Raw genomic sequence first — 27,706 nt, forward strand, 5'->3', positions numbered from 1 at the left:
CCATCGTCAACCCACCCACCCACGTCCAACATCATGGTCAGCACACGTGCAGGAGAGCACGCCAATGGCGAGGCTGAGGCCAATGGAAAGGCCCAGGAGACCGCTGAGGCTACCGCTGGAGAGAAGCGTGTCATCGATCAAGACACTGCCGAGGACCCGCCTGATGCTAAGCGGGCGAAGAAGTCCGACGATGGCGCCCGTCAGACCACCATCGAGGAGGCCCTCGAGAAGCAAGACGATGCCGAGTCAAAGAAGCCGGAGGAAAACAAGCCTGAGACAAAGCAGGAGAATGCTGACACTTCTGACACCGAGATGAAGGATCGAGATGAGACTGTTGCAGAAGACGCCAAAGAGGTTGCCGAGACCCAGGCGGCCAAGGACGTCGAGGAGGCGGCAGAGGAGTCCAAGGCGGAAGAGTCCAAGCCGGAGGAAGAGAAAAACACCGAGGAAAACAAGGAGGCTGTCCCGGCCAATGATTCCAAGGTGGAGGCAAAGAACGAGACCAAGGAAAAGGACGAGGTTGCCGGTTCCAAGAACAGGGAGGAGACAACAGAGGAGACCAAGGCTGACGAGAAGCCTGCAACCAAGGAAAGCAACGGAGACACTGCCGAAATTCCCCACGCGGACAACAAAGTTCCGTCCAACGTCCTCGAGAAGGGCATCATCTACTTCTTCATCCGCGCCCGGGTCAACCTTGACGAAGCCGAAGAAGTTGACGATATTGCTCGAAGCTACCTCATTCTTCGCCCCATCGCTCCCGACTCCAAGCTCGGTGACGGCCCGATTGGCGATGCCGGCAACACCCGTTTGATCGCCCTGCCCAAGAAGGTCTTCCCTGAGAGCGGCCGAGACCGCTTCATGATGTTCGTCGAGAAGGCAGGCGCTTCTTTCGCCGAGCTGAAGGAGCATTTCCTCTCCGGTGACCAGAACGAAACCAAGGCCGGCACGTCGCAGGTCCCTGCCGCCACTCCTGTTGGCGAGGGCGTCTATGTCATCACAACGACCGGCAGGGAGAGTCACCTGGCTTACATGCTCACTCTGCCTTCCAACATCGGCGAGGTCCAGGAGGAGCTTGGCCTCAAGGAGCAAGGCAGCTTCATCTTGAGCACCAAGAATCCCAACAAATCCGGACCTGCGAACGCGAGCATCCCAGAGAATCCTGACTACCCTGAGAAGTAAGTATTGGCTGGTTTTAACAGACACGAACGGCGCTGAAAGAAAGCTCTAGGATCAACAAGGAGTTCCGAGACCTCCGATGGATGCCTACCAAACCCGAACACCTTGACTATGCCAACGCCCAGATCCTCTTGATCGGCGAGTCATCGGGGATCAAGAAGGCAACAGAGCCTCGAAAGAAGGACGTGAAGGAGGGCAACGAGGAGCCCGAGAAGGTTCTTGAACAGATCGAGGATGAGGATACGAAGCGGATGGAGAACCTCGCGGAGGACGACTCTGGTGCCATCTTTGCTGACCTCCAGGCCCGCGCCAAGGACTACCCAAAGTTGCAGACAACATTCTGATTTGTCGTGGATTGTATCTGGTTTTACTTGACAAATGAGTATTCGGGTTTCGGGGTAGCATAGGGTTCGCTGCTCAAAGGAACGTTTACGCAGACCCTTTTACTGTTAAGCTTTTCAGTTATTCGGAGCGAGCTTGAAGGTAGCTGACTCAAAAGTTCGGTTCATCTCACTTACAACTTATATGCAGGTGATGAAATTGCCCCTCAGTCCCAGCTGAAGGCCACGAGACAGATGAGATGCCGAGGAAACCGTGAGGCGACATTCGCGAGGCCAGCTGAGTCCTCAGTCTGAACTTCAGTCGAAAGCATGCTGTTTACGGGGAAGAGAGGTCCACGCGACGTGCCTCATGGAGAAACTCTTGCTATCGGAAGCTCGTGACACACATTGACCACACATGTCGTCCGCGGAAAAGAGAGCTTCTCGAACTCTCAAACTATTCCAACTCAGTAACACACCGCCTCCTGAGCATCAACTCGCCATCATCAGAGACCGAAGCACGCGACCCGTGCTTACATACTTTTCCCAGCTTGACTCGCCCGCCATGTCCTGCATCGGAGCCGCTGAATAGAATTCGAGGCGGCATTGCCTCAGATCCCCGAAACCGCGTTCCCAGTTTTTTTTCTTCCCTGGTTCTGGACTCAACAACGATCAGACGAGATCTTTCAAGCGTGCAGCTGCCGCCGCCGCGGTCGGAGCACCCAACGCTTCGGCGAGCACGACATTTTCCCTTCTTTTCTCTTCCCTATCAAGCAGGCGAGCCAACAACCCTTAGTCACAACCGGTTAAGCGGATCGTCTCCAGACGGAGGGCAGACCAGCTTACCGCCCCCGAGACCTGTGACACTTCGTCGTCGTGCGTATCTTCTTCGGGACAAATGCTGTCTTACCAGTTGGGCAGATCTTTGTGGTCCCGGCTGTGTAGCGGCCCGGACGCCACATCGGAAAGGTGTCGACGAATGATTCGCGCTGCTGCGTGCCTTTCCGCATCCCGTGTTGGCCGAACCTCGTTTCCCCGGCGGTGCGGCATTATTCCAATCGACATCTGAACAAGACATGCGCCCGACTCAGCATTGTTTCTGGAAACGACCTCACCTGTCAAACGTGTTTTCCCCCATTTCGTAATGTTTCACCCTGCCAAAAACCTGGCACCTTCCCCCGGTGTACTAACACGCAACGGAATTCGTTCGTGGCACATCCCCGACAGCCGCCGTGCGAGCCGTTGCGTAACTCCCGCGTTCGCAGCTCGTGTTTCGTTTTGCCCTCGCTCTCATAAGCAGGACAGGCATATGGTAACTTCACGTGTGCTTGCATGACTTTTCTTGCGACGCGGAATTAGCTAAGTAGGATCTGCTCAACAAAAATATAAACCGGAACCTTCTTGCTCTTGGCTTTCTTCTCTGCAAATGCAGTCCGAGTTGTTAGATTCCCTCCCAATATTAGTCATCTCACAGGTTTCAGTCTCATAGTTGTTGCCCTTCAAAGATGCTCTCATACTTTTGGAAACAGCCTCCAAAGGGCTTCAACGCCCAAGAAGCGCTCCAGAGCCAGGCCCCCGGCCACTGGCTCCCAAAAGACCGCAGCCTCATCGCGCAATGGGTCGCGGAAAAGGCGAAGCAGGCGCGCGCGATCAAGCACCCGGAACCCCTCGACCCGACCCTCGAAGCCTTCAAGAAGCTCGTCCAAGACGACGCGCACCTCACCAAGCTCGCCAACAAAATGTTCACCGAGTCGTCCCGCAAGTACCCCCAGGACCCCGTCGGCCACAACGCCATCAAGAAGTTTGACGACTTCGTTGCCGTCATGAACCTGGTCCTGCGCTCCGGGCCCGAGTTCGTCACAAAGTCGTCCCCGTCGACCGCCATCGGCCTCGTCGGGTGCCCCATCAACGCGTTGCTCGACTGGCCGATGGGCACCATCTCGGGCTACGAGTTCTTCTTGCGGCCCGAGGTCAACGCCGCCATCGCGGCGATCCTCAACGCGTGGGGCAAGTTCCTCACGACGCCCGAGTCGCGGGGGTGCCTCGATGGGTGGCTGTCCAAGGACGCGCGCGAGATGATTGCGATGAAGGCCAACAACGGCAAGACGAGCCACACCTTCGAGGAGCTCTTCGAGTGCAACCCGAGCTGGGAGTACTTCGGCTTCGGGTCGTGGGACGACTTTTTCGTTCGGCGGTTCAGGGAGGGCGTGCGGCCGGTGGAGGCGCCGGAGCGCGGGGCACGAGATGCGCGGTTCCCGGACCCGACGCTGGTGGTCGCGAACGCGTGCGAGTCGGCGCCGCTGCAGGTGCGCACGGGGGTGAAGCTCTTCGACACGTTCTACCTCAAGGGCCAGCCGTACTCGCTGGGCAACATGCTCAACTGCCACAAGAAGACGGCGGAGTTCGTGGGCGGGACGGTGTACCAGGCGTTCCTGAGCGCGCTGAGCTACCACCGCTGGCACGCGCCGGTGAGCGGCAAGGTGGTCGGGATCGAGTACGTGCCCGGCACGTATTACAGCGAGAACTGGTCGGAGGGGCTGGCGGGGGCGAAGGGACAGGGCGGAGAGGACCCGGCGGCGCCGACGTATTCGCAGCCGTATCTGAGCGCGGTGGCGACGCGGAGTATTATGTTTATTCAGGCGGATAACCCGAGGATTGGGCTGATGGCGGTTGTGTTTATTGGTATGGTGGAGGTGTCGAGCTGCGATTTTGTGGTGAGGGAGGGGGAGAGGATCGAGAAGGGGCAGGAGATTGGGATGTTCCACTTTGGTGGGAGTTCGTATTGTATGGTGTTTAGACCGGGCGTAGAGTTACAGATGGTTAGGCCCGGGCCGTGGGATATGGATCGCGAGCACAACTTTGCGGTGAAGAGTGCGTTGGCTATTGTGTCATAGATGATAGATAGACCGTAATAGAGTGCTGGTTCTAGATTAACGATCCGCACACAGCTTGGATGACTTTGGTACACAATTTGGAATTATCACCGCTGCTTCTTTCGTGGTAGTCGTCGCTACACATATCCATGTCTCTATTCTTGTCGTCGTCGTTGTCGTCGTTGTCGTCGTTGTCGTCGTTGTCGTCGGTGTCGTCGTTTTATGTTGGACGGAGTGGCAACAAGGTCAAATCCGGCTCGGAAATTGAGACTGATAGTTAACCCTCCCTATAATGGAGTTGTTCGTACGTTAAGAAGTTCCTTTCATGTACGTGTCCATGATGTCTCTAATTACAAGCCTCTGGTAGACACTATCACGTAGCCAAGTTTCATTATCTTTTGAGTTTTGCTATCCGGGCGGGTAGAGGGCATAGCGGGCGACAGAGGCGCCGACAACGACGACGACGACGACGACAAGAATAGAGACATGGATATGTGTAGGGAGAGGATAGGGATAAGGATAAAAGGGACGGTGGGGAAAAAAGCAATAGTTAAATTTTAAAATATTAAAATACAATAGATAACTAGGCTCAGTATAGATACTACGTAGCTATCCGCACGGTTAGCTAGAGGTATCCGCCCGGATAGCAAAGCCGTATTCTTTTGGTAGAATCGACCCTGAAGTTGACAGGGTGAAGAGCGAGGAAAAGAATTTACGCGATTCTAGAATCTACTGGAGCTTGACTTCAATTTTGTCCAACTGCGAGACACAACTTTCAGGCATTCTGCCGACGCCCACTCTCTCAAAGACTGTCAAGCTTCCGGACGTCTTATTAACCTGTGGCGCAACAAGAAGGACGTAGCATCTTAGGTCGGTTGCTGTGGAACCAGGCTTAGGGCGTGCCAAGATCACGCACTTTAAACCTGGTGTTTGACTGTTGTATTGAGAAGGAATGTCGAAAAAAAGGTCGTCGCCAGCTTGATATGTATCAAAATCTCGCGCGATGGCATTAATGGAAATGATACTGCTGCCACCTCGGCTGCTGCTGTTGCTGCTGTTCCTCGTCGCGGTGGGGACGGCCATCATCCACGGAGAACGAATGTCATTCACCTCCCAGTCAACGCCGCCCCATGTGGGCTGCAAATAGTCGATTACTCCTTCATACGCCATCCACGACCAAGTCGGGACAAAAATCTGTCGATCAGACTGAAACCGAATCTTGTTGAGCGTTCCGCGATCTGGTCGATGCCAGAGAAGACTTCGGAAAAGAAGGCCCTTTCCGTCATCGAACACACCATATCCCCCTTGTGTACAAAAGAATCGCATAAGTATCTTCTCAAGACCTGCGATCGCAAACGGTCTGTCTTGGATCCTAGAAAGCTGTAAGCTTGAGTATTGCTTGTAAAGCGCCTGAGTGTGATAGATAATTTCTCCTCGGGAAAAGCTTTTAGAAGCTCTAGGAAACTTCGGATCTCCGAGAAACGACGCAACATCGCTTTGAATTTATGCTAAATTAGTTCAAATCATTTCTTGTGGCTGAACGCAAACGGTGCAACATACCTCTTCAACTTAGTAAACGTCTCGCATCGAACGCCAGCACCGCATTCCCAGTACGTCTGCGTTTCGGTGAAGTAAATCGTTCGCCGCGCCAGAACCCGCTCTTGCAATACCCAACCTCTTCGATTGAGCGAGCCATCAATGACGTCGGCTTGAAAATTATCGATTTCCTCGCATATGTGATACATGTCTTCACCGCGGTTGAACGTAATGTAATCTCGTTCGAGTCTCTTCCCCAGGAAGCCGTCACATTGACCAGTCGCCCGGCTCGCAGCAAGAACACAGTACGCCGAGCTGAAGATCTCATGCATGCTTTTGGACTGCTTATGGAAATCACCATCGGGACCTTGGACGATACATAGCGAATCTATCCAAAGATACCGAACGCCAAGCTTTCGTGTGGTGTAAATGGCGTCTCTGAACGTATTTGGAAGTTTGTCGTAGTCGATTCCCTCCATGTGCTGTGCAATGTTGCTGGTATTAGTGCAGAAATGTGAATGCTCTTCTGGGTCTCCCCATGGATGTGAAAGTGCAAAATATTTATCTTGCAAGTCCTTCGTTTCAACAAGGCGTACTTTGAAGTCTTGGACGTCAAGTAATTTATCAGGCAGATAATATGTCTCGGTCGATCGACAATTCTCATGTGCTGGACTAATGTCGCAGTCGTCAATCCATTGTCTGATTATTTCGAAATGTACCTCGTGGCGAGAAGGGAAAATATGAGGATATCCAACTTGAATTTTGCTCGACCTTCCTGAGACACCTCCTACAGCGCTGTCAGAATCTACCTTCGTCCTGATACATGTTCATGGGTCGACTGAGGACGGAACTAACCAGGATTGCGCACTAAGCTGAGAAGCGGCGTCGGGACATCATCAATCTTGAGGATAGATCCAATCCTATAAAGCCTCATGTGTTCAGAGGCACCTGCCTTTTCAGATGCTTTTAACAAGAGTCTGCAAAACCCGCAAACCTGTGCATCTCGTCTCAGATGGGATATTGTGTCGGATAAGCTGAAATCTGACGACAGAATGTCCAGTCTTTCACACCTGCGGCATAAGTCTCGTATTCGAGCGAGACTAAGATCCAGATCATGATTACCACAGTATCGAATGATGTGTTCCGCAAGTGTGTTGTCGACGTAAAAGTCCCAAGTGTGGTTGAGCTGGGGGCCAGAAGTTAACAAGAGATACCGCCAGCTCCCATCAGGTCATAGTTGTTTGGATAACTTACAGCCTATTCAATTTACATTAGTAATAATTCAGAAATGCAAGTGACTCGAACAATAGATAAGCTTCAAACTTACAAGCTTTGTTTGGAATAGAATTAGCCACATTTTGTGCTTGAGCTTCAAACCTCCCTCAAATTGGTAATACGCACTTACCTTCTGTATGGTATGTTAGTGAATATCGTTGGTAATCAGTTTAAGCTGCTATTCGAGAGTTCGATTTTTCATTTTTATTTCTATTTTCAACTTACGTACTTGGTATTGTGTTAGCGGATGTGTAGTTTGCCACTGGCTCTATCTATTTACTCACATCTTCCTTTTCAGTACATGTTAGTATAAGGACATTCAATGCTTCGCAATCTAGTAACAACAAATAAATAAAATTCTAGTTAAAACCACTCACTTTTCTACCAATTCCTACTGAGGGAAATCGAACTCCCAAGTTGTTTCTTTTGGCAAGAAAATAGTCGTCGTGACCAACTCCTCGGTTCATAATCTCCTGCAATAACGAGACTACAGCCGCAGCGCGGGCCCTGAGTGGCCCGACCGGAGTCGGGTTGGGGAAATCTGCTGTGACACTAACAAAACTTGTATCGATAGCGACCCTTGTGTCTTTGTCGCCTTGGAGAGAAACAACCAAAAGCTTTTCCCTCACAAGCGCAAGAAGATCTTGGATTGCTGTCCTAGCAGAACATTCCAAGTCGTTGCTGATATAATCCATCCAAGCAAGTACCATTGGATGAACTTCAGCTTTGGTCCTATTTTCCCCTCTTTGGATAAAATAGAAAGACCCTGTGTCGGCCAGAAGGCCGTCGATGAATGCCTCTAGCTCCTTGCAACCATAGAGAAGCCAGATAATGTATTCCAGAATGATACAGCCCAGTGACCATACATCGTAAAGGCGAGACCTGGCTTCCAGTGGGCTTGTGACCGTTTCGGGAGGTTCGTATCGAGTAGTCCCATACTTCGTGTCGGTTGGGGCCCTCCGAACGTCCGTTACTTCTGTATGGCGCTTTGCGAGACCCATATCGGCAATCTTCAAACGTCCAACAAATGTTCCGTCTTTGAATCTGAGGACATTTTCTGGCTTCAAATCGCCATGACGGTAATTACCCTCGCCCTTGAAATGGTGAAGTGCTGTCAATGCATCCGCGAGGCCACGCAGCTCGCTGATAGATTGTCGGACTATCGCAGGGGTGATATCGGGTCGAGGGTTTTCTTTCCAGAACTCTCTCAAGTTTCCCCCATCAGCCCATTGAAACATGAAGTAGTGTCTTGCGTCGAGCGAAATTGCAGCAATTCTTTCAATAATATGATCGTGCTGAAGGCTCGCAATGTCAGATAACGCATTCGCCTCGAGATGAAAATTCATCTCTATCTCTTGACGCAGATCCTCGTCATTGTCAGTCGTAAGAATCTCTTTGACAGCAACGCGAGCTGAAGTCCCATCGGCCTGGAGTATGTCAGACAACGCGTTACGAAAATAATAAGGTAAGTCGTCTATGTACCCTAGCGTCCAGCCTTTCTAGATGGCTTCTGTGAACTTCTACCTCGTAAACGCTGCTGAATCTGCCTCCTTTGACGACGTTGTTGACCCAAACGAACGGGAGAACAACGTCAACAGGCAAGATGTGATGGAAATGATCTCTGGTGAATATGGGCGCCAAAAACTTCCACTGGTGTTGATAAAAGTTGCGAACTCGCATTGGAGCCCATGTCCTGCTTATGATCCGAGGTCGGAGTTGATTGAAAGGGAATGGGAGCTGTGCTGGAGCATTTCTCATCGTTTGATCCGTCCGAAGATCTTTAATCGGCAGGCACTTGTCTGAGAATTCAAGAGACTGAAAGTACGCCATAGTCGCAACGAGCGTACTTTCGCTACCGCCCAAAGCGCAATAGGCCGTCGCGAAGACCTTTTTCGCATTCTTATTGATAAAATTGAGCAGACTTTCGTCTTTCGGATCAAGAATGTCTTTCTCATAAAAGAGTTCTTGTTTCAGGGCTTGGGGGTTGATGAGCTTGTCAAGACATCCTTCCGGCAGGAACTCCTGTTTCGTGTCAAACTTGCTGCGCTCTAAGCGTTCAAGAATCTTGTCTCCGAGACTCGGAGGGGGTTCCTCAAAGGCCGATTGAAAGTCACTGTGGGGTGGTAAGGGGCTTTCAATCGTCGCCATGTCGCTGAGTACGCTGGCCAGAAGGGCTGCTCATTCGTGTCCAAGAAAACAGTAGAAAGATGAAGAGGCAAAGTGAGGGGATTTCCGTCATGAATCTGGAGCGCGGGGCGGAAAACCGACGTCCGACGGGCATTATAACAGGCGTGACGCAATGCATAGCTTGCGTCTACACAGGCAGGCTATCGGTGTCTCAGAGCCGGCATGGGCGACGGATGATGCTATTGGTGGTCAACTACTAATGAACGTGGAGACGAATGGCCCACCCTCAACATGAGCCTTAGCCAAGAAGGAAAAGAAACACTACTCCCGCAAGAATCTGTCTTGCGGGAGCTCCTCCCACGTCGGAACTAGTTGGTGTGGGTAGGCGCTCTGCAGTCATCGCCGGACCGGGGCCTCTTGCATGATTAGCCGTCGTTCAGCGATTGGTCTACTGTAATTGTTTCCGAGAAAAGCGGATGCTGCCCAGAGAGCCATCGCATCACGCGTTTTTCGTCTGCACTTACTCTATGTTGTTGCCACTAGTAATGCTCCTACTTTTGTGACCTTTTGTTCCTTTTTCAGCCCCAGAGTGCAAAGAGGCTTGGCGCCTAATGAGTGCAACATAGTCACGATTGAAACATGTGCCACACTCCGCCTTGTCCTGGTTGGGTAGGCCAAGACAGCAAAGGCAAGCTGATGGTGTGATGTCGTTAGCATGTCAGGCTCGAGGCAGGAAAATGCTAGTGAAATGTAAGGCAGGCTACGAGATTCCACACCACCCAAACAAAGGCAGTGGGGATGGTTCGCCCACAAGGCGACCACAGCGAACCACTCTCGACCTCAGTCATCCCTGGGAACCCCCAGATCTCCAAGATGGCCTGTATGATGGTGTGTGTTTTCTTGACAGATCGACTTCTTCACAAATGGAGCAGTCGCACTTCCCATTTCACCCAGGTACTTAATGCATTAAAGGAAGAACCTAGGAATTGACACCGCAGCCTTTTGTGCCACTCCATTGTTGCTGGACCATTATGCCCATCGGCATATTAAAACACAAACATTCAACCCACGGTGACGCTTTCGACACAAAGTCTATGTCTTTGTCGCACCTCTTGTGCCATACGTCGAGTCATTGCGTCAACTGCATACATCCTATATTGCGACTGCCTTGGGACTCCGCTATGAGCATGTCTGTCATGATCACCTCCAATAAGGAATGCAATGATTCGCTATATTGGGGATGGGCGTGCAACTCTGACATAGTTTGTTCATAAATAATTTAAATACAATGGGATGGACAAACGCTTGTAGATGTACAGAGGATTCTGGATCTCGAATCTCATATCAACAGTTGTAATGATCCTCCCCTGAACCTATAGAACGTCTTCGACACTCAAATTCGTGAAGCAAGTCTCACCCACCTAGCATCCAAGCGACGAATTCGAGATAGAAACACGCAAGGGTCCATATGTCGTATGATTGTTTGATGAATTTCTTCCTCAAGTCGCACTAATGGGGGCGGTAGGTCGGGGGAATTCGGAACACGACTCCGCCTCTTCAACTTGCTAGAGCGACTGTTTACTTCGGACAGGCCGAAATCTGAGATTCTGAGGGTTCTCTTGTGGCCGAGTGTGGTGTGAGTAGGGAATCAAGGTATATTCTCAGGCTTGATGTCACCATGCCGCCCGTACAGTAGCCCAGGCCTTCCAGAGTCTTTACCATCGACCAGAACGACATTTGGCGCTAGACACTCATTCTTTGGGGGCTCTGTCTGATCCTTGGCCCCGGTCTCATACTGATGAAGTCTGGAGAGGCCGTCAACCAGTCCGCTACACCGGTCGATCATTTAGGTGACGGTGCTAGCGTTGAGTACCGGCCTTTGGTTCTCGTATTCCCAGTAAGTTTTCAAACCAGCTCCTGCCCAAGGGACTATGAGGTAGAACGTCCCATCTCGTTCGAACATCGCAAATAGAGAAACGAGATGTTGGTGGACATCTCCACTTAATCTTTTCAGGATCTGGACTTCTTTTTGGAATGCATGCCTCTTTGCTTTGAGAGTTTAGTTATTTGATGGTAAAAGTGTTCGGTGAAGGCTGGATGATATTAGATGGAGAAGAAGCATGTTAAGTTGGGGCTGATTTAACCTCTGATGTGTCAGGCACATTACTTACAGGACCATTGAGCTTGCGATGGATGGTTTAGATGGATGTCGGCTTGGTAAATTAAGTTACAACCGCCCCGATGTCTTTCTCACTGCAGCTTGGGAGGGCCAGTAAACAAGAGCCCCCGCGTCACAGAGTATCCAAAGGTTTTCAAAGGCCACCTTGTCCTCTTGACCAGACCTTAGTGTTTCATACAGCTCCAGGGATCCGCTCAGATAACGATCAACAAACTGGAGAACCACCCTGAAGTGTGGGAGCGCCGGTAGTCAAACGTAGGACCTTCCGAGCTGCTAGGTATCGGTTGCACCAGTATACGACGAGTCTGACTCCACAGGCCCTGTTGGATCAATTGATGGAAACTAACATGCTAAACATGGCTATCTCAAGACTTGAACGAAGGAAACGTTAAAGTTGTCACCAACGAGGCCAACGAAGAACGCGTTTGCAACGCCCTACACCGATTCTACGCAAACAACCCCCATTTCAACACCGTCAATGGAGGGCGTGAGTCCATACTGTTCCGTGACACTGATGAGCGAAGTCACTGACTATGCAAGTAGTAAAAGAGTCGTTTCCAAGAAGACGATAGGATGGCCTTGAGGTCAGAATTCCCGAGCAGAACAACAAGATTGTCGAAGAATGGTATGAATCTCTGCAAGAATTTGCTCTAGTTCAGAGAAACATGTCATAGAATGCATGCGCGCTGACGTTGGCCGGTTAACGCCCGAAGACAGAGAGAAAAGCCAATGGATCATGTCTACACCGAAGGTTTCCAACTGGCTGCGTCTCGATGAATCAAATATCCTAGGCGTCAGAGCCAAAAATGTACCAGATGCATTATATCACCCGTTGTCCTTTACGGCAGCTCTCCTAACGGAAACACTTCAAAGATCAACTGAGTTTCCGGTGTTGTCTTTCTTCTGTGAGATTCGGACGAATGAGAAGTTCGACCGAGTCCTGTGCGGAAAACAAGCGATTGATGAAGAAATCGACCGAGAAGCCAAATTATGCCATTAAACTGTTCCGTGGACTTCTTGAGCTTCTCGAGGATGATGATGTCGTCTTTACCATCCTTGATTCTTGGTCGCGATTGTTGGGGGATAGAATTGAAGCTGACAAGGTCATCGAAAAGCTGTCTCAGACCACGAAGATATTTCCTCGTTTGGCGATCAAAATCCTTGTCCTAGACCCTCTGCCATCAGATTCAATACACGAATCGGCTGATTCGGAGCTTTACCTCCCGGATGAAATCGACGGTTGGAAGAATCATGTATCGTTAAGCTTGTTGAAGGCAAGTAACGAGAGAATGTTGGAGGACTTGAAGGATGTCCGGAACAGGAAACGCGAGTTGGATGAATCCGACTCAGAGACTTATAATTAAGACTAGTAGAATAAGAAGTATTTATTTATGTCAACGTCACTCAACGGGGTCTTTGTGCGCAAATTATGTGTCTTTGCCGGTCAGCCAAATCGTCCACACCGTTTGCGCCGCAGACTGATGAAAGGGCACCTACATGTTCCAATATCCATGTATGTTCGTGTTCCTGACCTCCTTCTTGGCTTCATCACAAAGCGCCGATACCTCGGCTGGATCCCAGCCTTTTACCCGTGTCAAGAGAGCCATCGAAAACCCTTCGAGTCCCATTTCGAGATTCGTGCAATGCCAGCGACCGATCTCCTTCAGCTTCGGATGTTGTGGCCACGTATTGAATGGCCATCGGGCTGTTCGACGTCGGATGTCGACAAAACCTGCTCGTAGAAGGTCAGGAATGCATTTTGGAGCATAGTCGAGCGGCCGGCCTATGGATCTTGCGGCTTCAAAAACAGCAACATGCCACCGCCACAGAGCAGAGTCCGTCGTAATGGTACCGTCATTGCAAGACATGGGAAGCTCGAGGTCTTGCATTTCGAACCAGCCTCCTGGATTAAGGTTACTGCTCTTATGTCAGTGTCTCTTAAGCTTGTTCAGAAAATACAGAATGCCATGTCTTACTCAAATGCCTTCCGGATGATGGATGGAAAGTCAAAAAAGCTTCCCGCCATGGCTCGGCAGAATATAAAGTCGAACGGTCTTTTCCACTTCCAGTCTTTTTCTAGGTCATCGATTTCAAAGCTGCAATTTGATGGCAGACTTGGGTCACTACAATCAGTTTACCTGCGGGTTGGGAGGTTGGTACATCCGTAACCTACTATTCTGGTTGAATTGCACTTAGGTCAACACCGATGACCTTATGATTGTTAGTGGGGAAGATCATGCCACGTGAGAAGGGTGATTGAGATCACTTACCTCAGACCCAGGGTATGCATCGGCTTCAGATACTGTTAGTTATGGTCACTCACCTCGTACAGTTTGTAGAGCGAACTCACCGAAATCGATGGCCCACACGCCGGTGCCCGTCCCCATGTCCATTACCCTCTTCGCCTTATGCTTCTCAGGGTTGCAAGCCAGCTCTCCATTTAAAGTGATCAACCAGATGTGATGCTGTAGTTCTGTATGCAATCAGACATCTGCCTCGACAAACCAAAAAAGAGGAAATGTGATGCTCACTCAGCCGCTCAACTTCAAGCTGCCGAATGCTCTTGTTAGAACAGATCGGACTCAGAAAATAATCGAATGAAAAATCAAGATACATCGTCGTTTGGGTAAGCGTATTCTGTGTCTCGTCAGTGAATCGAGTGGTCATGCCATCGTCCATGAACATACTGCCTCGGCTCATGGAATGGTACGTCCGCCCATTCTCAAACTCGTAGTCAAAAATGCTAGAGCGCAATGATATCAGCGAAGGTGCAGTCTACGAAAAATTAGCAACGTCGACGAAAGTTTTGAACGATGAGCTCATGTCCGTCCCACCTCGCTGAAAGCCGAGTCAACGTCGGATGCGGCCTCATCGAAATCCGTGTCGCGCTCCTGAGCATGTACGTCATTATGCCGACCTGATGTGTTCATGATTCAGAACATGGAAGAACAGTAAGAAAGATACCATTGTTTCTTGGTCACCATCAGAGATATTCATTGTCACAATTGATCGGCTCTCGGCCGCGATCCGAAATGGGTGGTTTCACACGGTCGCATTAGGCGGTGTCGTCGATTTGAGAAGCATCAGTGCGGGGGGCTTTGGGAAAGTGTCGAAATTCGCGGACGGATCACCGGGTAAATGGGAAGGGCGTCCAGTATTCTGCGCCGCTGCCATGCGTGTAAAAACAAGGGTTGTGTGCTGCCGATGGCTCAATTAAGCCTCTAGTGGGTTGCATCATTGTGCTCTCTGCGTTGGTCGGGGTACTCAAATGTTCAACCTTGGCGTTGGGCGCTGGCTGAGAGGGCTGAAACTTCTGTTTGCAAGGGAGGCAATTGCTTCTTGGTTTATCTTTCTGTTTTCCTGGATACGCAAATGCTTTAGATGAACCAGAATTGGAGAGGAGCTGGGAGGAGGCAACTTGAAACTTAGCAAAGCCGAGCGTGTCTGAGGGAATATGACTTGCAACGTCCGCATCCTTCCCAACAGACGGGCACCTCAGGTGTTCTGAATTGTCTGGCCGGTTGGCCCAATGGCAAGGCGTCTGACTACGATATATCGTGGAATCAGGAGATTGTGGGTTCGACCCCCATGCTGGTCAAAATCTTTTGGCTGTTGTAGAGAAGAGCGCACGGCTCGGCTCTTTCCCCCCCCTTTTTTTTTTTTTTTTTTTTTTTTTTTTTTTTTTTTTTTTTTTTTTTTTTTTGAAAGTCCGAGGCCGGGTACATGCGGGCGCTAGACGGGGCATGAGCCGGCTTGGGCCCACATTGAGGACTTGAAGACTGCTGCTTGTGATCAACTTGGATAGCTTGTGATGACGTCTTATGTAGAATGTTTTGTTAAAAGGCTGCTTACGAATTTGGAGTTGTTTTCCAAGTGGATGAAATGCGAAGCAGTCTATTTAAATCAGTGAAACCAGCCGTATCTACGCAGTTAATCCCAAAAGCCACATCTATCTATTCTACGAATGCGCCCGGGAGTAACAGCCCGAGTTACAGCACCCCCTCGGTCAGAACGTGACATAACAGCTCACATCCCGTTCGCCTTGCATGGATCATCTACAACCATCTCATCAATGACCTGAACACCGGGACCTCCAGGCGCTCCGAGCATAAGCATCTTCCCACCGTTGGCCTCTTGCCAACCAGCCTTCTCTGGAGCATCCAGGTTCTGTGCGAACCCCAACCACAAGTCCTGCATCGCTTCGCTTGTCTGGACTTCATGATTCGAGGCAGCAGCTATGAAATCACCCCTCGTACCAAAGATCTGAGGCAGTTCAGTCATGTGGTACGCGCCGGCCCAGAAGTACGGACTGATATCGGTAAAGTTGCCGCTGTATAGGTACCGGTACGTCTTTCGCTTGGTGGCTTCTCTCATCCCAGCGGAGTGCGCAGCTGGGCATTGGAAAAGGGCGAGCGTAAGCATCTCGGAGAGAGTGTCGTTGACACCCATATGCTCAGGGTCCTTTGGGAACGGGACCATGATGTTTCCTTCGCGCAGGTTGGAGCCAAAGATTGCGGGACGAGCACTGAGAAACCCTTTGGCGTAGCGATCGGTGTAGTTGGAAAACACCCACTTCTCGTCCGGAGTTGCGATGAAATTCAGAGGTGGCGTTGTCATGGAGTCGGTGTAATGCGAGAGGAAGTTGATGATGCGCTCAGTTGGCTGAGAACGCATGCAAGCCAGCTCAGCATCCGGGACAGGAGGGCAGCCGAGTTCTTTCGCCACAAATGAGAAGTTGCTATGCGTGGGATCGAGTGTGGCAAGGCCAGTGGAAGGTGGAATCAAGACATTGCCGCTGTCTTGGATGAAACCCCTAACGATAGGATCCGTAGGGAACGCAAAGTTCTGCGCATCTGTAGACGCAGCACCGGAGGACTGGCCCCATAGAACCAACTTGTTCAGGTCACCACCAAATGCTTCAATGTTGTCCCTGACCCACTCGATGGCCATGCGCTGGTCCATGAGACCTAAGTTGGACTGCTTGAGGCCAGCGGCATTGGGGAAGCCAAAGATGTTCAGACGATACTGCACTGCCACAACAATGTGACTCTTGCTGCGCTGGATCCATGCCGGAGGTTGCTGCAGAGGCACAGACGAAGATCCGGTTTGCAGTCCGCCGCCATGGATCCAGATGAAGACCGGCAATTTGTCCCTCTTGTTGACGTCCTTCGGAGCCCAAACTGAGAGAGAGAGACAGTCTTCGCTGATCGGGGCGAAGATGTTGTATTCGGTGACAGCATCATTGATGATGTTATGCAAAGTGCTCACAAACTGAGGGCACGCGTCAGGCGTCTTGGTGGCGTTGAAGGGTGCGTTGCTTGTATATCGTTGAGGTGGGGAAAAGCGCAATTTGTGTACCGCCGGCTTCCCATAACGAATGCCTAAGAACTGGCGAACGTCGGGATATGTTGAGTTGATGAAGCCCGTGATTTGACCTGAAGTTGTCTTTACCACTATACCATTGCTTGGTGTTGGCGATGCGTTGGCAGCATCGAGTAAGAACCCTAGAAGACAGGCCGGAAAGTATGCGGAGATTCGCATGTTGGAATATCCGATTGTGATCAAATAATTTGAAGATGTAAGCTGTGGTCTGAGAAGCTACTAAATTTTGCTGAAAAGTAGTTCTGGTGTCTGCTGACCTCTTGATCTTCTTGTTTTGCAAAACCTAGCCCCCAAGATGCAACCCCAGTCTTCTTATATCCCGTTACCGCATTGTGGACACGGCGTGACAGATACTTCTGTTGTTCGTGATACCTCCATCGCGCATAGCCATAATCTGAATATCCGAAGGCAGCTGCGTACCGGACATAACGTCGGGAAGGTTGAATCGTGATTGGCTACTAGTCGAGGTGGTAAGAATTAAGAGAGCTTGTCGCAGATGGCGCCCTACTTTAGTGTCAAAGATCCTGAGTGGCTCAAAACCTTAGGTTGCTGACGCTGAAAATTTCATGGTTTGAGCCGCGCGGATAATACCAAAATCCTGCAAGTTGAGAGTGCGCAGCTCCTGCCTTTTGGCTGTGCCGATCTGCCGATTCCTAGACCTCGTGGCCGTGGCCGGGTTCACAGCCATCTGTCTCCGCGCCACTTTCGTCAAATGAAAGCAAATGCGCCGCGTTCTCCGATCCTTCTATCGGAGTTAAATTTCAAAAGGTTTGTCACCAAAAAGGTAGTCTCGTGGGTTTGATAGCGAGGCACTTAGGCGGTTTCACTTCGTCGAATCGAATTGGCTGTGTATTACGCAAAGGTATCCTTATAATTAGGTATTTTGTAGCACCGAAAGTTCTTGTGAAATTCATGCACCTGGTCTCGCTGCCGCGGAAGCAATCACTCGCCGCACATTGTTGCCTGGTAGCACTATAGATGAACGATACACTGCGTTCAATCACGATGTCCAAATTTGCTCTTAGCCGCACGGACGACAAAAGAACGCCTTCAAAAGAAAGATGTCCTGTCAATTATCTGGCGTATCATTCGATCACGTCGGGTTCGTCTCAATCACCGTCGCGGCCAATCGGGTAGATCTTCGGTGCCGGAGGTGACGGGATGACTGAAGTTAGCTGGAGTTTGGAGCAAGCAATACCCAACAACCAGAGTTGCGGGAACATCTTCGAGACACCGTCATGGCAAGTCCCGCCCTAAATTTCCTCATGGTGCTGCTGCTTGCGTCATTCAATCCATTCGGCCTCTTGTTGTGTCCCGTGGTGCAGTTAAGCTCCGGTCTCCACAAGCACAGCCGGCCCCAATTCTGGATTCAACCCAGGCCAATCAACGTCAATATTTGCAACACTTGCTTTCTTTTCGGCGTGTAGGAAAAGTTCGCAATAATTTGGGGGTCTGATATTGTATGTCACGTTGTAGACTGGAATAGTATTGGATCTGAACTCTAAGAAGTCGTATTGATGTTGGGCCCAGAACATCTGGCAACTAATGCGAGAGTGGTGAGTTGGAACCACATCGTGTTTTGTTTCTGTAGAAGGCCGAGTTGAGTCGTTATATTCCAATGAATAGACTCCAGAAAATTAATAGTTGTGTTCTTTCCGGCGGGAATACCAAATATCAACATCAATTGGGGAACTACCATCCCCAGGCTTCGGAGCAAACATCCGTCCTATTCTATGTAGGGATCGTTCTCAACCTTGCAAATTAATAAAGCTTAACCGGCTACTTCTAAGACCAGCCGTCCACTCCGTCCGAGTACAAAATTGCGACTTATGCCAAATCATTTAAACACGCATTTCCTGCCACTTATTCCAGTTTTCTCTTTGAAGACCTCTACGCAAAGAATCAAGGTATTGCATCGCCCGATCATCACCACAATGAAGTTCCTCCAGGTCGCCACCTTCATGGCGTTGAGCCTCAGCGGGGTTTACGGCGTTCCTCAGATGCGGTAAGTTTATATAACAACTACGTCCACGCTTGGCTTCTTGACTAACTCCGGGTCAGTTCCGGCAATGAGGTAACCGTCGAATCCCGAAGCCTGGGAAACTCCGACGCGACTCTATCTGGAGGTTCCCAATCGGCCGAAAACAAGGAGAAGAGAGACATCGAGGTCGTCAGCCGTCCCAATGGGCCGGCACCGCCCTCGAAGGGAGATCCACACGGACCCCCGAAGCGTTCCTTGGTCGGGCTTGTCAAGCGGCCTAATGGGCCAGCGCCGCCTTCCAAGGGCGATCCTTCAACTCCCCCTAAGCGAGATCTGGGACTTGTGAAGCGACCCAACGGCCCTGCTCCGCCGTCTAAGGGTGACCCGCACGGTCCGCCCAAACGAGATGTGACTGAAGAGGCTACCCAGGACGAGTGAGATAACTTGTCGTTTTCATGGGCCCTTCGGAAGCCAGAATGATAGCTTGAGGGTTCAAGAATGCTACTAGCAGCACGCGATCGAAATACAATTGTTGAAGCATGTTCCTGAGGAAAGCCGTGTGTCTCTAGTCATCTCTGTGTCAGTTATCAGTGATAGTAGGGGCTTCGTCAGTTTCACAGTCTGCACATGAGAGACTTTGACGTGATGATTCGACTTTTGTCTCGGTAAAGAACCCTGTATTGGGATTAAATTGGCTATCATATGTTCATAAAAATCAGAATATCTGGACTAGGGGCTGTTGGAAGCTGTTAAAAGCACATCCAACCAATTTTCAAGTTCAAACGGCCCCCCATTGTGAAGGTCTCTGAAAGCTGTGGATGCCTTAAGTCCGTTGATCCGGAGTAACAGGATACTGATCTTGTCCGTACGTTGAGTTTAGCGTAACAGACCCGACCACATCGCCGGACTCCAGCCGTATTGAAGTGTCCACAATACCATTTGACAAATTGTCTCGCGTCAAAGACAGTTGCCTCGACCCTCGAATCCAGTTTCCGTACCCTCCATAACCCGAGCGTTGACCGAAGCACAGATTTACACCGGTGCCCTCAACGCTTAGCCCGTTGACAGCGCCGCTCCACTTATAGCACCAGCTATTCCCGTGGTCGTGGCCGCTGAAGACTGCAAGCATACCCGGAGTCGCAGTAACGGCTTGCATGAAGGCCTTATCTTGGCCGCCGTAGCTGCACGTGTCCTTGTTGGTGCCATCGCTGCACCATCCTTCGGACTGTCGAGAGAGGGGGTTATCTTGGTTGATGCCGGGCTCCTTGGCCGGGTCGATGCCTTTCGCCTGCACGGCGCGTGAGGCATCTGGTGGAATATGTACGAACGCAAGTGAGGTAATGTTCTTCTTGTGTTTATTGACCAGGTCGGAATTGGTAGACTTGAACCATGAGACGACGCTCTCATCCACCCAGTTTGGGTTACCGACTTGGTTGCCTGACGAATCCTTTTGGAGATACTTGAAGCCACCCCTGCTATCGAAAAACCAAAGGAGAAGCTCTGGAGCGCAGCTGTCCTTGGTGCAATCCGACGCGTACACTGGGAGGTAGTAGTTGGAGACGCCAACATCGCCCGAGACCATCTTCTGAGTCCTGGAATTGACCCATTTTCCCTCTCGGGCGAGAATGTCACCGCCAGTCAGATTAAACTGATAGTCATGATTGCCATATGTACTGCTCCATGGAAGATTGCGATCTAGCATAGGCTGGACAATCTGGTCGAGAACGAATGAGGCATTTTCGAGAAATGCGTTCTCGCCAGTGATAAGATCGCCATTCAAAACAACGAAGTCTGGTTTGGCCTTGTCGAGAACATCGTTCATGACTTTCACAGTTTTCTTGTCTTGGGCTGGACCGAATGACCAGGCATCTGTATACTGTCAGCGATTGCAAATTCTTTATTGCCGCTCAATGAACAGTATAAGCTTACTCTCTCCAAAGTGAAGATCCTCAAAAATCGCAATCTTGAAGTTCCCATCACTGCTGAATTGAAGGGGCCTAGAAGCTTTGTCGTTCTGCCTCGTTTCCAGCACCGGAACCTGTGAAGACAGGCCTGCCCAGAGGGCTACTGACACCCAGAAGCTGAACATCGTGTCATGCACTCAGCGAAGGCCAATTTGAGAGCAGCCGAGTAAGCGAGTGATATCAGTCTAAAAACCTTCATCCTTCTCACAAGACCTCTCGGTATATATGTTGTCATCATCTGATGTTTTTGGTCGCTCGCACCTACAGAGTTGGTGAGCACTGTTTCACGAATGCAGCCCAAGGCCATACAGATGTACAGAACTGCAGGTGTGTACGGAAGGGAGGCTTGGGTTTTGAACATTCATGGAAGCCGTGGAACCCGCGACGTGGGGACCCTTTCGGATTTCCAGCCGCAAACGCCCAACATAAACTTTGACTGCCAGATATGGGGTCAATTCAATATCCCAACCGAGAAAGACACTCCGTGATCAATTGAGGGAGCTGTCAACTATCAAAACCTGATCTAACCTAAGATACCATCTGAAGTACGGACGTGCAGTCAGCAATGTCCGATCATCCGTCCTACGCTCGGGGCATTGGCAGCTTTCAAGTTGGCGTCCGACCCCGGTCAAAGAAAAGTGTGGACGCTCGGGGCCGAAGCGTGGGGTCCAGGCGCCGGCGCAGAGGGTGGGGAAACGGACATCCATTGTCAATTCATTCTCAGTCAATGAATAGGATTTGGGATAAAGCCAATCTTTGTTAAGCGGTCTAGGCAGTATGACTGCGGTGGAAACGAACCATTGTGTTTTCAGTTACTAGACGAACTAAGCTGCATGCGATTGCTCAGTTCATGTTGAAGACCTCCCTCAAGAAACCAGCAATCAACTCGGTGCTCTTCGCATCGTCGGGGGGCATGATGGCACTGGCGTAAAGCCCGCCGACTCCCTTTTCACGATTGACAAACCACACCAGATTTGGAATTCCTGTCATCACGAGAGTTCCACCGGGCAGACCTTGCGTATCTTTCTTGACAAAGTACGCTCCTGGAGCCTGCCCCACCTTCTCGGGATCATACGGCTCCCCAGTCAGGCGGCCATACATCATCTTTATTCCAATCATCAGCATTCAAATCGCTTCAATCCAAGCCCTGGGGAGAGACTTACCGCTCCGTATGAAAGCATCTTAGCTGCCGGTGAATCGGGGCTGACCTGGGACGAGAATAACTCCGCCAGGTTTTCTGGTCCAAGTAAGCTCGGCGTCTCTTTGAGGAGATCGGCTGTGAGCTTTGCGATGTCTGGGACCGTTGAGACGAGTCCCATGGCGCCACTGTCATCCTCAGTCACCCCGGGGTATGGTCCCGTCATCGGCACGAGTGTCCCATCTGAAATCCTCGTGCTGGTCTCAACAAGGTGCTTCTGAACATCCGGGCTCTTGTCCGGATGGAATGTTGTGCTAGTCATTCCCAGAGGATCAAAGATGTTCTTCTTCATATACTCTCCAAGCTTCATCTTGGTCAGTCTTTCAACAGCAATGCCGGCCCACTCGACACCGCCTCCATAGGCCCATCCTTGGCCAGGCTCAAACAGGAGGGGAATAGTGTAAGCTTTCTTGGAGTCTCCCGAAAAGGCTTGAGGGTGCTCATCGCGTGACATCCGCCATGCTTGAAGACGCGGATCAAACAGATCCACACCTACTCCGCTGGTGTGAGATAGCAAATGACGAAGGGTAATCTTTTCTTTGTGGGGTGTGAGAACAATGTTGCCTGTCTGGTCGTAGCCAAGCACACCGAAGTCCTTTAGCTCAGGAAGAATATCATAAATGGGCTCATCGAGTTGAACTTCGCCGCGCTCAACACATTGCAGGGCTGCAATAGCTGTGATAGTTTTGGTGATGGAGTAGATCCAAAAAGCACTATTGCTGTCGATCTTGTCAGACCCGATAGCGCTTCTTCTACCGTAATATTTCTCAATGAAGGGCACTCCTACAAGGAGTGAGTAAACAGTCCCCTCGATTGTGTTCTTGCTAGTCCATCGGATGGTCTTACCGGTGCTGTTAACAGCCAAAACGGCTAATCCCGTGACTCCGTCGGCGTCTGGGTGCGTCTCGGCAGCGCAGGTGTCCTCGAATGAGATTGACATGTTGATTGATGAGAAGGAAAGAAATCAAGCTAGTCTAGCTCAAGGATTTTCAAGTTCGCTGCGATCAGTGACAGTCAACTTATGACTTGCCTGGTTGATTCGCGACTTTTGGCATTGGCCTTGACTCCGCGGATCCATTAACGACAGCCCTCAGCAGTAGGCTGAAGTAACTTCACCATGTCAACGGCAATCCCGCTTAGTAAGTATTGTAGGTCAACCAAGATTGTAAATCTTGCCTTGGCCTAGGCATGGATTTATGAGGCGGTGCCGGAAAGTATCATGGTGCGAGTTCCGGCCGAAATCCGGGGCCGTGCAGCTTGCAGGCGGGGGTTCCACCTAACCGAATCATCGCCATGGAAATGACGATACGTGGGTCATGAATTGGCTAGAGCCATCCTTTTGTTGGGCCGGCGGAATTAAGTGGCACAAGTTTTCCGTGTAAGAGATGCTTGTTGGATCAACGATCGGAGCCGGCGGCTGCATCGGGGATGGACCATCCTCGATAGTCTATTTGGTCTTAGATATGTACCTCAACGACCAAGTGCTTGAATCTTGTGTCATTTTAGTATCAAAGACACTCAGCAAACCGTTTCTCAATCGATCTGCTTAAGTGAAAGCTTGTCTTCTACGTCCACGCCAAAACGCCGTCCACAAACAATATGGAAGCCATCGCGAGCCGCAAGCGTATTAACCCCCCTCGGGATGCAAGCCCAAACGCTCTCGCCGGGAAGGTGGCTCTCATCACCGGATCGTCCTCGGGCATTGGAGCTGCAGTAGCTAGAGAGCTATCAGCCCGAGGTGCCTCGGTAGTGATCAACTATGGTTGGCCAGATCTGCAGGGTGCCGCCAACGAAGTCGGAAACAGCCTAAACACCCCTTGGATAGCTGTTGAAGCAGATATATCCACTGTAGACGGACCTGCTAAACTCGTCAAAGCCGCCGTCGACAAGTTCGGCAAAATTGACATTATCGTCAACAATGCTGCCAAGGCGACGCTTGCCAAGGTCGAGGACACCACGGTCAATCTCTGGGATGCTACCATGAACACGAATGTTCGGGGCGCATTTCTTGTAACACAGGCCGCTTTGCCATACTTACCTCCGAAATCCGAGGGCGGCGGCGGCAGAATTATCAATATCACGTCCGAAGTTGCTACATCACCCGAGATCCTTCAGACGGCCTACGCAACTAGCAAGGGGGCTATCGCAACTCTCACCAGATGTCTCGCTAAGGATCTCCCGCCAACCTACGGTTGCACAGTCAACGCAGTGTCGCCCGGTATCGTTAAGACACCGCAATTCCTCGGCGAACTTCAGAAGATGGGCAACGCATTCCTGACTCAGATCTTTGATGCGCGGACTCCAGTAGATGGATGGATTGGGTTGCCTGAGGATGTTGCTTTCGCTGTCTCGTTTCTGGCCGAGGAGAGAGCCAGCTGGATCAACGGCGCGAGCATAAATGTTTCCGGTGGAATGTTTTTCGATTAGTTCCAGGTGTAGGTTAAGTCGAGTAGACCGACAGAGCAACGTCTTCGTACAAATGCCACAGACGCAAAGTTTAGACATGAAAATGTAATGCTGTGATTCAACCTCGTGAAAATAATTTTGATCGCAATTACGGATGACTTGCTGAAGGCCATGATGCATCGATCCACCCAATAGATGGCTGCGTGTTATACAACTCTGTTAGCAGATCATGTTCATCCAATGAGCTGAAGTCTGGAATGGCCCCCGAACTATGACCATTAGCGGAGCTCCATGCGTTGTCTGCATCCTCTTCAGCAATCGTTGCAAATGGATTTGTCCACCAGGGCACCGCAACTCTGTTTTGTTCCGATGCTTCCAGTACCTGTGAAGACCCTTGCGCTGAAAGTGGGCTTGTCCCTCTTGCTGTGGACTGTGTTGCCTCCTGTACTACATTTGAAGTCTGAGTCCGAGAGTCGTTCCTGAATGTTGGCTTACACAAAGCCATGAACCCCTCAAACAGCTTTTGAACGCCCATCAAAGCTGAGTTTTGTCCGCTGAATTCTCGAAGGCCATTTGTAACGTTTGCTAGTAGTTGATAATCCTGTGCGCTGGAGACACTGACTGCGTGGGTGAAAAGCACGAAGAAAGGATAGAGTGGATAAAAAAGCACAAGCCTAGTAGTGTTAATAAGGATTCAATTACCGCAGATTGATAACTCACCATGAAACAGAAACCCTAAAGTTATGAATGTCTGTAAGAGTTTTGGCATGCAACAGCATATCATTCAAAGACGACAGCGATGTTCGAGCGAACCCAAGGAGTTGTTGGTGCAACCCAACGTCTTCCGCTAGGTATGGATGGAGCTTAACCACAGAAGTCATGACGGAATGGTAGGCGAAGTCTACTCCCATCCACTCGCCTCTCAAGTAGCTATCTTTAGATTGGAGCTGTGTGTTGTGAAACTAGCGTCATGTCAGAACTTTGGCGTCTTCTGTGCCAGCAGTATAAAGAATCGTCTCACCTCTCGAATAGTTTCTTTGATCTTCCACATTTCCTGCTGCATGCCTTGAACCCTGGAGAGCATGTCCCTCGAGTTACTTCGTTCTCTGGAGCCATGAACGATTTCATTTTGGATTTCGGCAAGCCGTAAGTACACATGGAGCAGGTGTGTATGCGGTTTTGCTGGATCAGGGCCAAGTAGGTCTGTAGTATCGAGATTCATATCAGGCAGACATGCTGTACGATTCATGCTCAAAGCCAACGCTTTATCGAACATGTAACAAAGAGAAAGTCCGTATCGCGCTTCTTCAGACCCGAATTTGTCAGATGGTGCTGATATGAGTTGCGGGCCGCCAAGAGCCATGCATGTGCGACAGGCAGCAGTACTCAATTGCCAGCACTTCTCCAGCTTGCCAGAGAGTAGCATGTACATCGTCTATGCGCCGTCAGTCTTTGGTAACTATGTACATACTCACTGGCGCTTACCCCTGATAAAAGTGCCTGAAACAGCGACATACTTGGGGGGTCAAGAACCCCAATACGATGCAGGGCTATAAGTATGTTCTTCTCATACTGTTGCTGCCTTTTGAGCAGATGCGCATGCATCAGAGTGCCGGGCTCTGAGTTCGTTGCCCCGAGATAGATCCAAGCCAGAAAGTTGACATTGACTGTATAGTGGAGGTAAGTTGCACCTGATACGTTCTTCTCGATCAAGTCGAGACCCTGTTTCTCAAACGTTCTCGGTGAGATTACACTACCCATGTCGAGTATGAAACACAATCCAGCCTCCTTTCTCGGGCCTAGCAATTAGTCAGTCACCTGCTTCTTCCCATCGTCGTAACTTCCTTGAGGGAATGAACTTGCTGTTCAACATGAAATGAAGGGTCTCAACTGATGGATAGTGATTTTCATCGGAGAGGTCGGTGGGTTCCGACGTGTAGCCATCCGGGTCAATTGCGAGTGCAGGGAGGGTATTGTTTGTTGCGAAAGCCAGAGCCGACTCCAACACTTGCCGCTTGCTCTCGTCCAGTCCAGCTCGACTTTGAAGCTCTGTTTGAATATGATGCTGAGCCTGCACAGTTGCAGGCCCTCGTTCAGTGCTACTGGACGAAATTGACTGCCTCCCATGTTGAGATACCGGTGTCTTTTGACACTGTGGTTCGGTACTTAGATCCCTAGTAGGCTCTGGGGCTTTTTGTAGTCTTGCTGAAACGGTTGCAGGATTTGAAGTGATTGAAGGCGCTCTAGGTGACTGAGATCTGCGCCAATTGGGAAGATAGGCCGCGGTTTGAAATCTGCGTTGACTGTGATTGTACTAAATCAGAGACGGGTCGGGCTAATAACATGGGAGCCAAGCCTTCAAAGGTTAGGTTCATCACAAAACTGACATTGGATCGGCTGTGTGCTTGACTCTTCTTCTTGGTCGTCTTCGTAGACATGGAGAAGATGCTGCCACACAGTTGGCACAGGGGTCATCTCTATCACATTTGATCTTACACGGTAAGTTAGCCTGGTAGTTAGCCAAAGTCAGTATGACTGAGGCTCTAACTTACCTTCTTCGAGAAACACAAATCACACTAAGCCTGGAGTCAGCATGGGGTATCGTGGACCACGTCATTGGTGACTTACAGCCCGGTTCCTCGGCCCGGCTTCTTCAGCCACTTGTTCCAAGTCAGCCATCATTCGCGGGGAGGTTACCGGCAATCGCCGGAATGGTGGCTCGTTTCTGGAAATCCAGATCCGAGGGTGCCGCGATTACGGTAGATGCGGCACGGTACCTGCGGCGTGGACTGGATTGAGGAAGTTGGTGGGAGACACTGTCTCTTCCGGGAAGCTGAGCTGATGTGATGTCGGATTTCGGACGGAAAACAGTCCTGCAAGGGGAGATGCAGGAGTAAGTTGTCAAACGCTATGGCCTATGTGGGTCCATATGACCCGTCCATTCGCGGACCTGGTGTTGACGGGATCCGGTGTTCCGGTGGGATACGCTCATCATCATGTTGCAGGCGACCACCAAAGAGCTTCAAGCTCCTACGGGACAAGGGAACAATTTTTACTGCAGACCTTTTCCAGACAGACGAACGGTCTAGGTCAGGTTCCAATTGTCCATGAAATGTGGAGATTTTGAACAACGACGGTCTCAGGTACCACTAGAATCTATCAGCTGTATCATTCACATCAAAGACCGCCCTCGAGTGGCAGCAAATTCCAGCAAATTAGCCACACATGTAAACCGGATTTCTGCTGGTCCAAAGATATTGATACTATGTAGTTTGGTCTGTATGAATTA

At 50.4% G+C, this 27,706-nt stretch overlaps 13 protein-coding genes across 13 annotated transcripts; 5 read left to right on the plus strand and 8 right to left on the minus strand.

Moving 5' to 3' along the window:
• Window positions 1-33: 33 nt before the first annotated feature.
• GCG54_00013178 (uncharacterized protein) lies at window positions 34-1,520 on the plus strand (the record flags this gene model as incomplete). The annotated part of the gene is made up of 2 exons (XM_045413037.1): window positions 34-1,175; window positions 1,229-1,520. The coding sequence occupies 2 exons, from the start codon at window positions 34-36 to the stop codon at window positions 1,518-1,520; spliced, it is 1,434 nt and encodes a 477-aa protein (XP_045257598.1).
• A 1,481-nt stretch (window positions 1,521-3,001) lies between these two features.
• Window positions 3,002-4,390, plus strand: GCG54_00013179 (L-tryptophan decarboxylase psiD; the record flags this gene model as incomplete). Its single annotated transcript, XM_045413038.1, has 1 exon — window positions 3,002-4,390. The coding sequence occupies one exon, from the start codon at window positions 3,002-3,004 to the stop codon at window positions 4,388-4,390; it is 1,389 nt and encodes a 462-aa protein (XP_045257599.1).
• A 708-nt stretch (window positions 4,391-5,098) lies between these two features.
• On the minus strand, window positions 5,099-9,328 carry GCG54_00013180 (uncharacterized protein; the record flags this gene model as incomplete). The annotated part of the gene is made up of 5 exons (XM_045413039.1): window positions 5,099-5,864; window positions 5,930-6,692; window positions 6,761-7,091; window positions 7,558-8,607; window positions 8,663-9,328. 5 exons carry the CDS (start codon window positions 9,326-9,328, stop codon window positions 5,099-5,101), a joined length of 3,576 nt encoding a protein of 1,191 aa, XP_045257600.1.
• A 1,247-nt stretch (window positions 9,329-10,575) lies between these two features.
• GCG54_00013181 (uncharacterized protein) lies at window positions 10,576-11,153 on the minus strand (the record flags this gene model as incomplete). The annotated part of the gene is made up of 3 exons (XM_045413040.1): window positions 10,576-10,680; window positions 10,725-10,906; window positions 10,985-11,153. 3 exons carry the CDS (start codon window positions 11,151-11,153, stop codon window positions 10,576-10,578), a joined length of 456 nt encoding a protein of 151 aa, XP_045257601.1.
• Window positions 11,154-11,486, minus strand: GCG54_00013182 (uncharacterized protein; the record flags this gene model as incomplete). Its single annotated transcript, XM_045413041.1, has 2 exons — window positions 11,154-11,349; window positions 11,479-11,486. 2 exons carry the CDS (start codon window positions 11,484-11,486, stop codon window positions 11,154-11,156), a joined length of 204 nt encoding a protein of 67 aa, XP_045257602.1.
• Window positions 11,487-11,858: 372 nt separating this feature from the next.
• GCG54_00013183 (uncharacterized protein) lies at window positions 11,859-12,850 on the plus strand (the record flags this gene model as incomplete). Its single annotated transcript, XM_045413042.1, has 4 exons — window positions 11,859-11,973; window positions 12,049-12,111; window positions 12,161-12,380; window positions 12,415-12,850. 4 exons carry the CDS (start codon window positions 11,859-11,861, stop codon window positions 12,848-12,850), a joined length of 834 nt encoding a protein of 277 aa, XP_045257603.1.
• Window positions 12,851-12,979: 129 nt separating this feature from the next.
• GCG54_00013184 (Secondary metabolism regulator LAE1) lies at window positions 12,980-14,416 on the minus strand (the record flags this gene model as incomplete). Its single annotated transcript, XM_045413043.1, has 7 exons — window positions 12,980-13,403; window positions 13,463-13,582; window positions 13,660-13,697; window positions 13,757-13,779; window positions 13,837-13,959; window positions 14,174-14,261; window positions 14,321-14,416. 7 exons carry the CDS (start codon window positions 14,414-14,416, stop codon window positions 12,980-12,982), a joined length of 912 nt encoding a protein of 303 aa, XP_045257604.1.
• A 1,096-nt stretch (window positions 14,417-15,512) lies between these two features.
• GCG54_00013185 (putative secreted lipase) lies at window positions 15,513-17,027 on the minus strand (the record flags this gene model as incomplete). The annotated part of the gene is made up of 1 exon (XM_045413044.1): window positions 15,513-17,027. One exon carries the CDS (start codon window positions 17,025-17,027, stop codon window positions 15,513-15,515), a length of 1,515 nt encoding a protein of 504 aa, XP_045257605.1.
• Window positions 17,028-18,802: 1,775 nt separating this feature from the next.
• On the plus strand, window positions 18,803-19,287 carry GCG54_00013186 (uncharacterized protein; the record flags this gene model as incomplete). The annotated part of the gene is made up of 2 exons (XM_045413045.1): window positions 18,803-18,873; window positions 18,930-19,287. 2 exons carry the CDS (start codon window positions 18,803-18,805, stop codon window positions 19,285-19,287), a joined length of 429 nt encoding a protein of 142 aa, XP_045257606.1.
• Window positions 19,288-19,672: 385 nt separating this feature from the next.
• On the minus strand, window positions 19,673-20,938 carry GCG54_00013187 (putative inactive purple acid phosphatase 16; the record flags this gene model as incomplete). The annotated part of the gene is made up of 2 exons (XM_045413046.1): window positions 19,673-20,718; window positions 20,779-20,938. The coding sequence occupies 2 exons, from the start codon at window positions 20,936-20,938 to the stop codon at window positions 19,673-19,675; spliced, it is 1,206 nt and encodes a 401-aa protein (XP_045257607.1).
• Window positions 20,939-21,656: 718 nt separating this feature from the next.
• GCG54_00013188 (Acyltransferase LovD) lies at window positions 21,657-22,951 on the minus strand (the record flags this gene model as incomplete). The annotated part of the gene is made up of 3 exons (XM_045413047.1): window positions 21,657-21,917; window positions 21,977-22,794; window positions 22,858-22,951. 3 exons carry the CDS (start codon window positions 22,949-22,951, stop codon window positions 21,657-21,659), a joined length of 1,173 nt encoding a protein of 390 aa, XP_045257608.1.
• A 659-nt stretch (window positions 22,952-23,610) lies between these two features.
• GCG54_00013189 (putative oxidoreductase) lies at window positions 23,611-24,438 on the plus strand (the record flags this gene model as incomplete). The annotated part of the gene is made up of 1 exon (XM_045413048.1): window positions 23,611-24,438. The coding sequence occupies one exon, from the start codon at window positions 23,611-23,613 to the stop codon at window positions 24,436-24,438; it is 828 nt and encodes a 275-aa protein (XP_045257609.1).
• Window positions 24,439-24,565: 127 nt separating this feature from the next.
• Window positions 24,566-26,544, minus strand: GCG54_00013190 (uncharacterized protein; the record flags this gene model as incomplete). Its single annotated transcript, XM_045413049.1, has 5 exons — window positions 24,566-25,091; window positions 25,138-25,364; window positions 25,439-25,852; window positions 25,903-26,216; window positions 26,289-26,544. The coding sequence occupies 5 exons, from the start codon at window positions 26,542-26,544 to the stop codon at window positions 24,566-24,568; spliced, it is 1,737 nt and encodes a 578-aa protein (XP_045257610.1).
• Between the last annotated feature and the right edge of the window lie 1,162 nt (window positions 26,545-27,706).

This window comes from Colletotrichum gloeosporioides, assembly GCF_011800055.1.
Source record: "Colletotrichum gloeosporioides strain Lc1 chromosome Unknown consensus_95, whole genome shotgun sequence".
NCBI lineage: Eukaryota > Fungi > Ascomycota > Sordariomycetes > Glomerellales > Glomerellaceae > Colletotrichum > Colletotrichum gloeosporioides.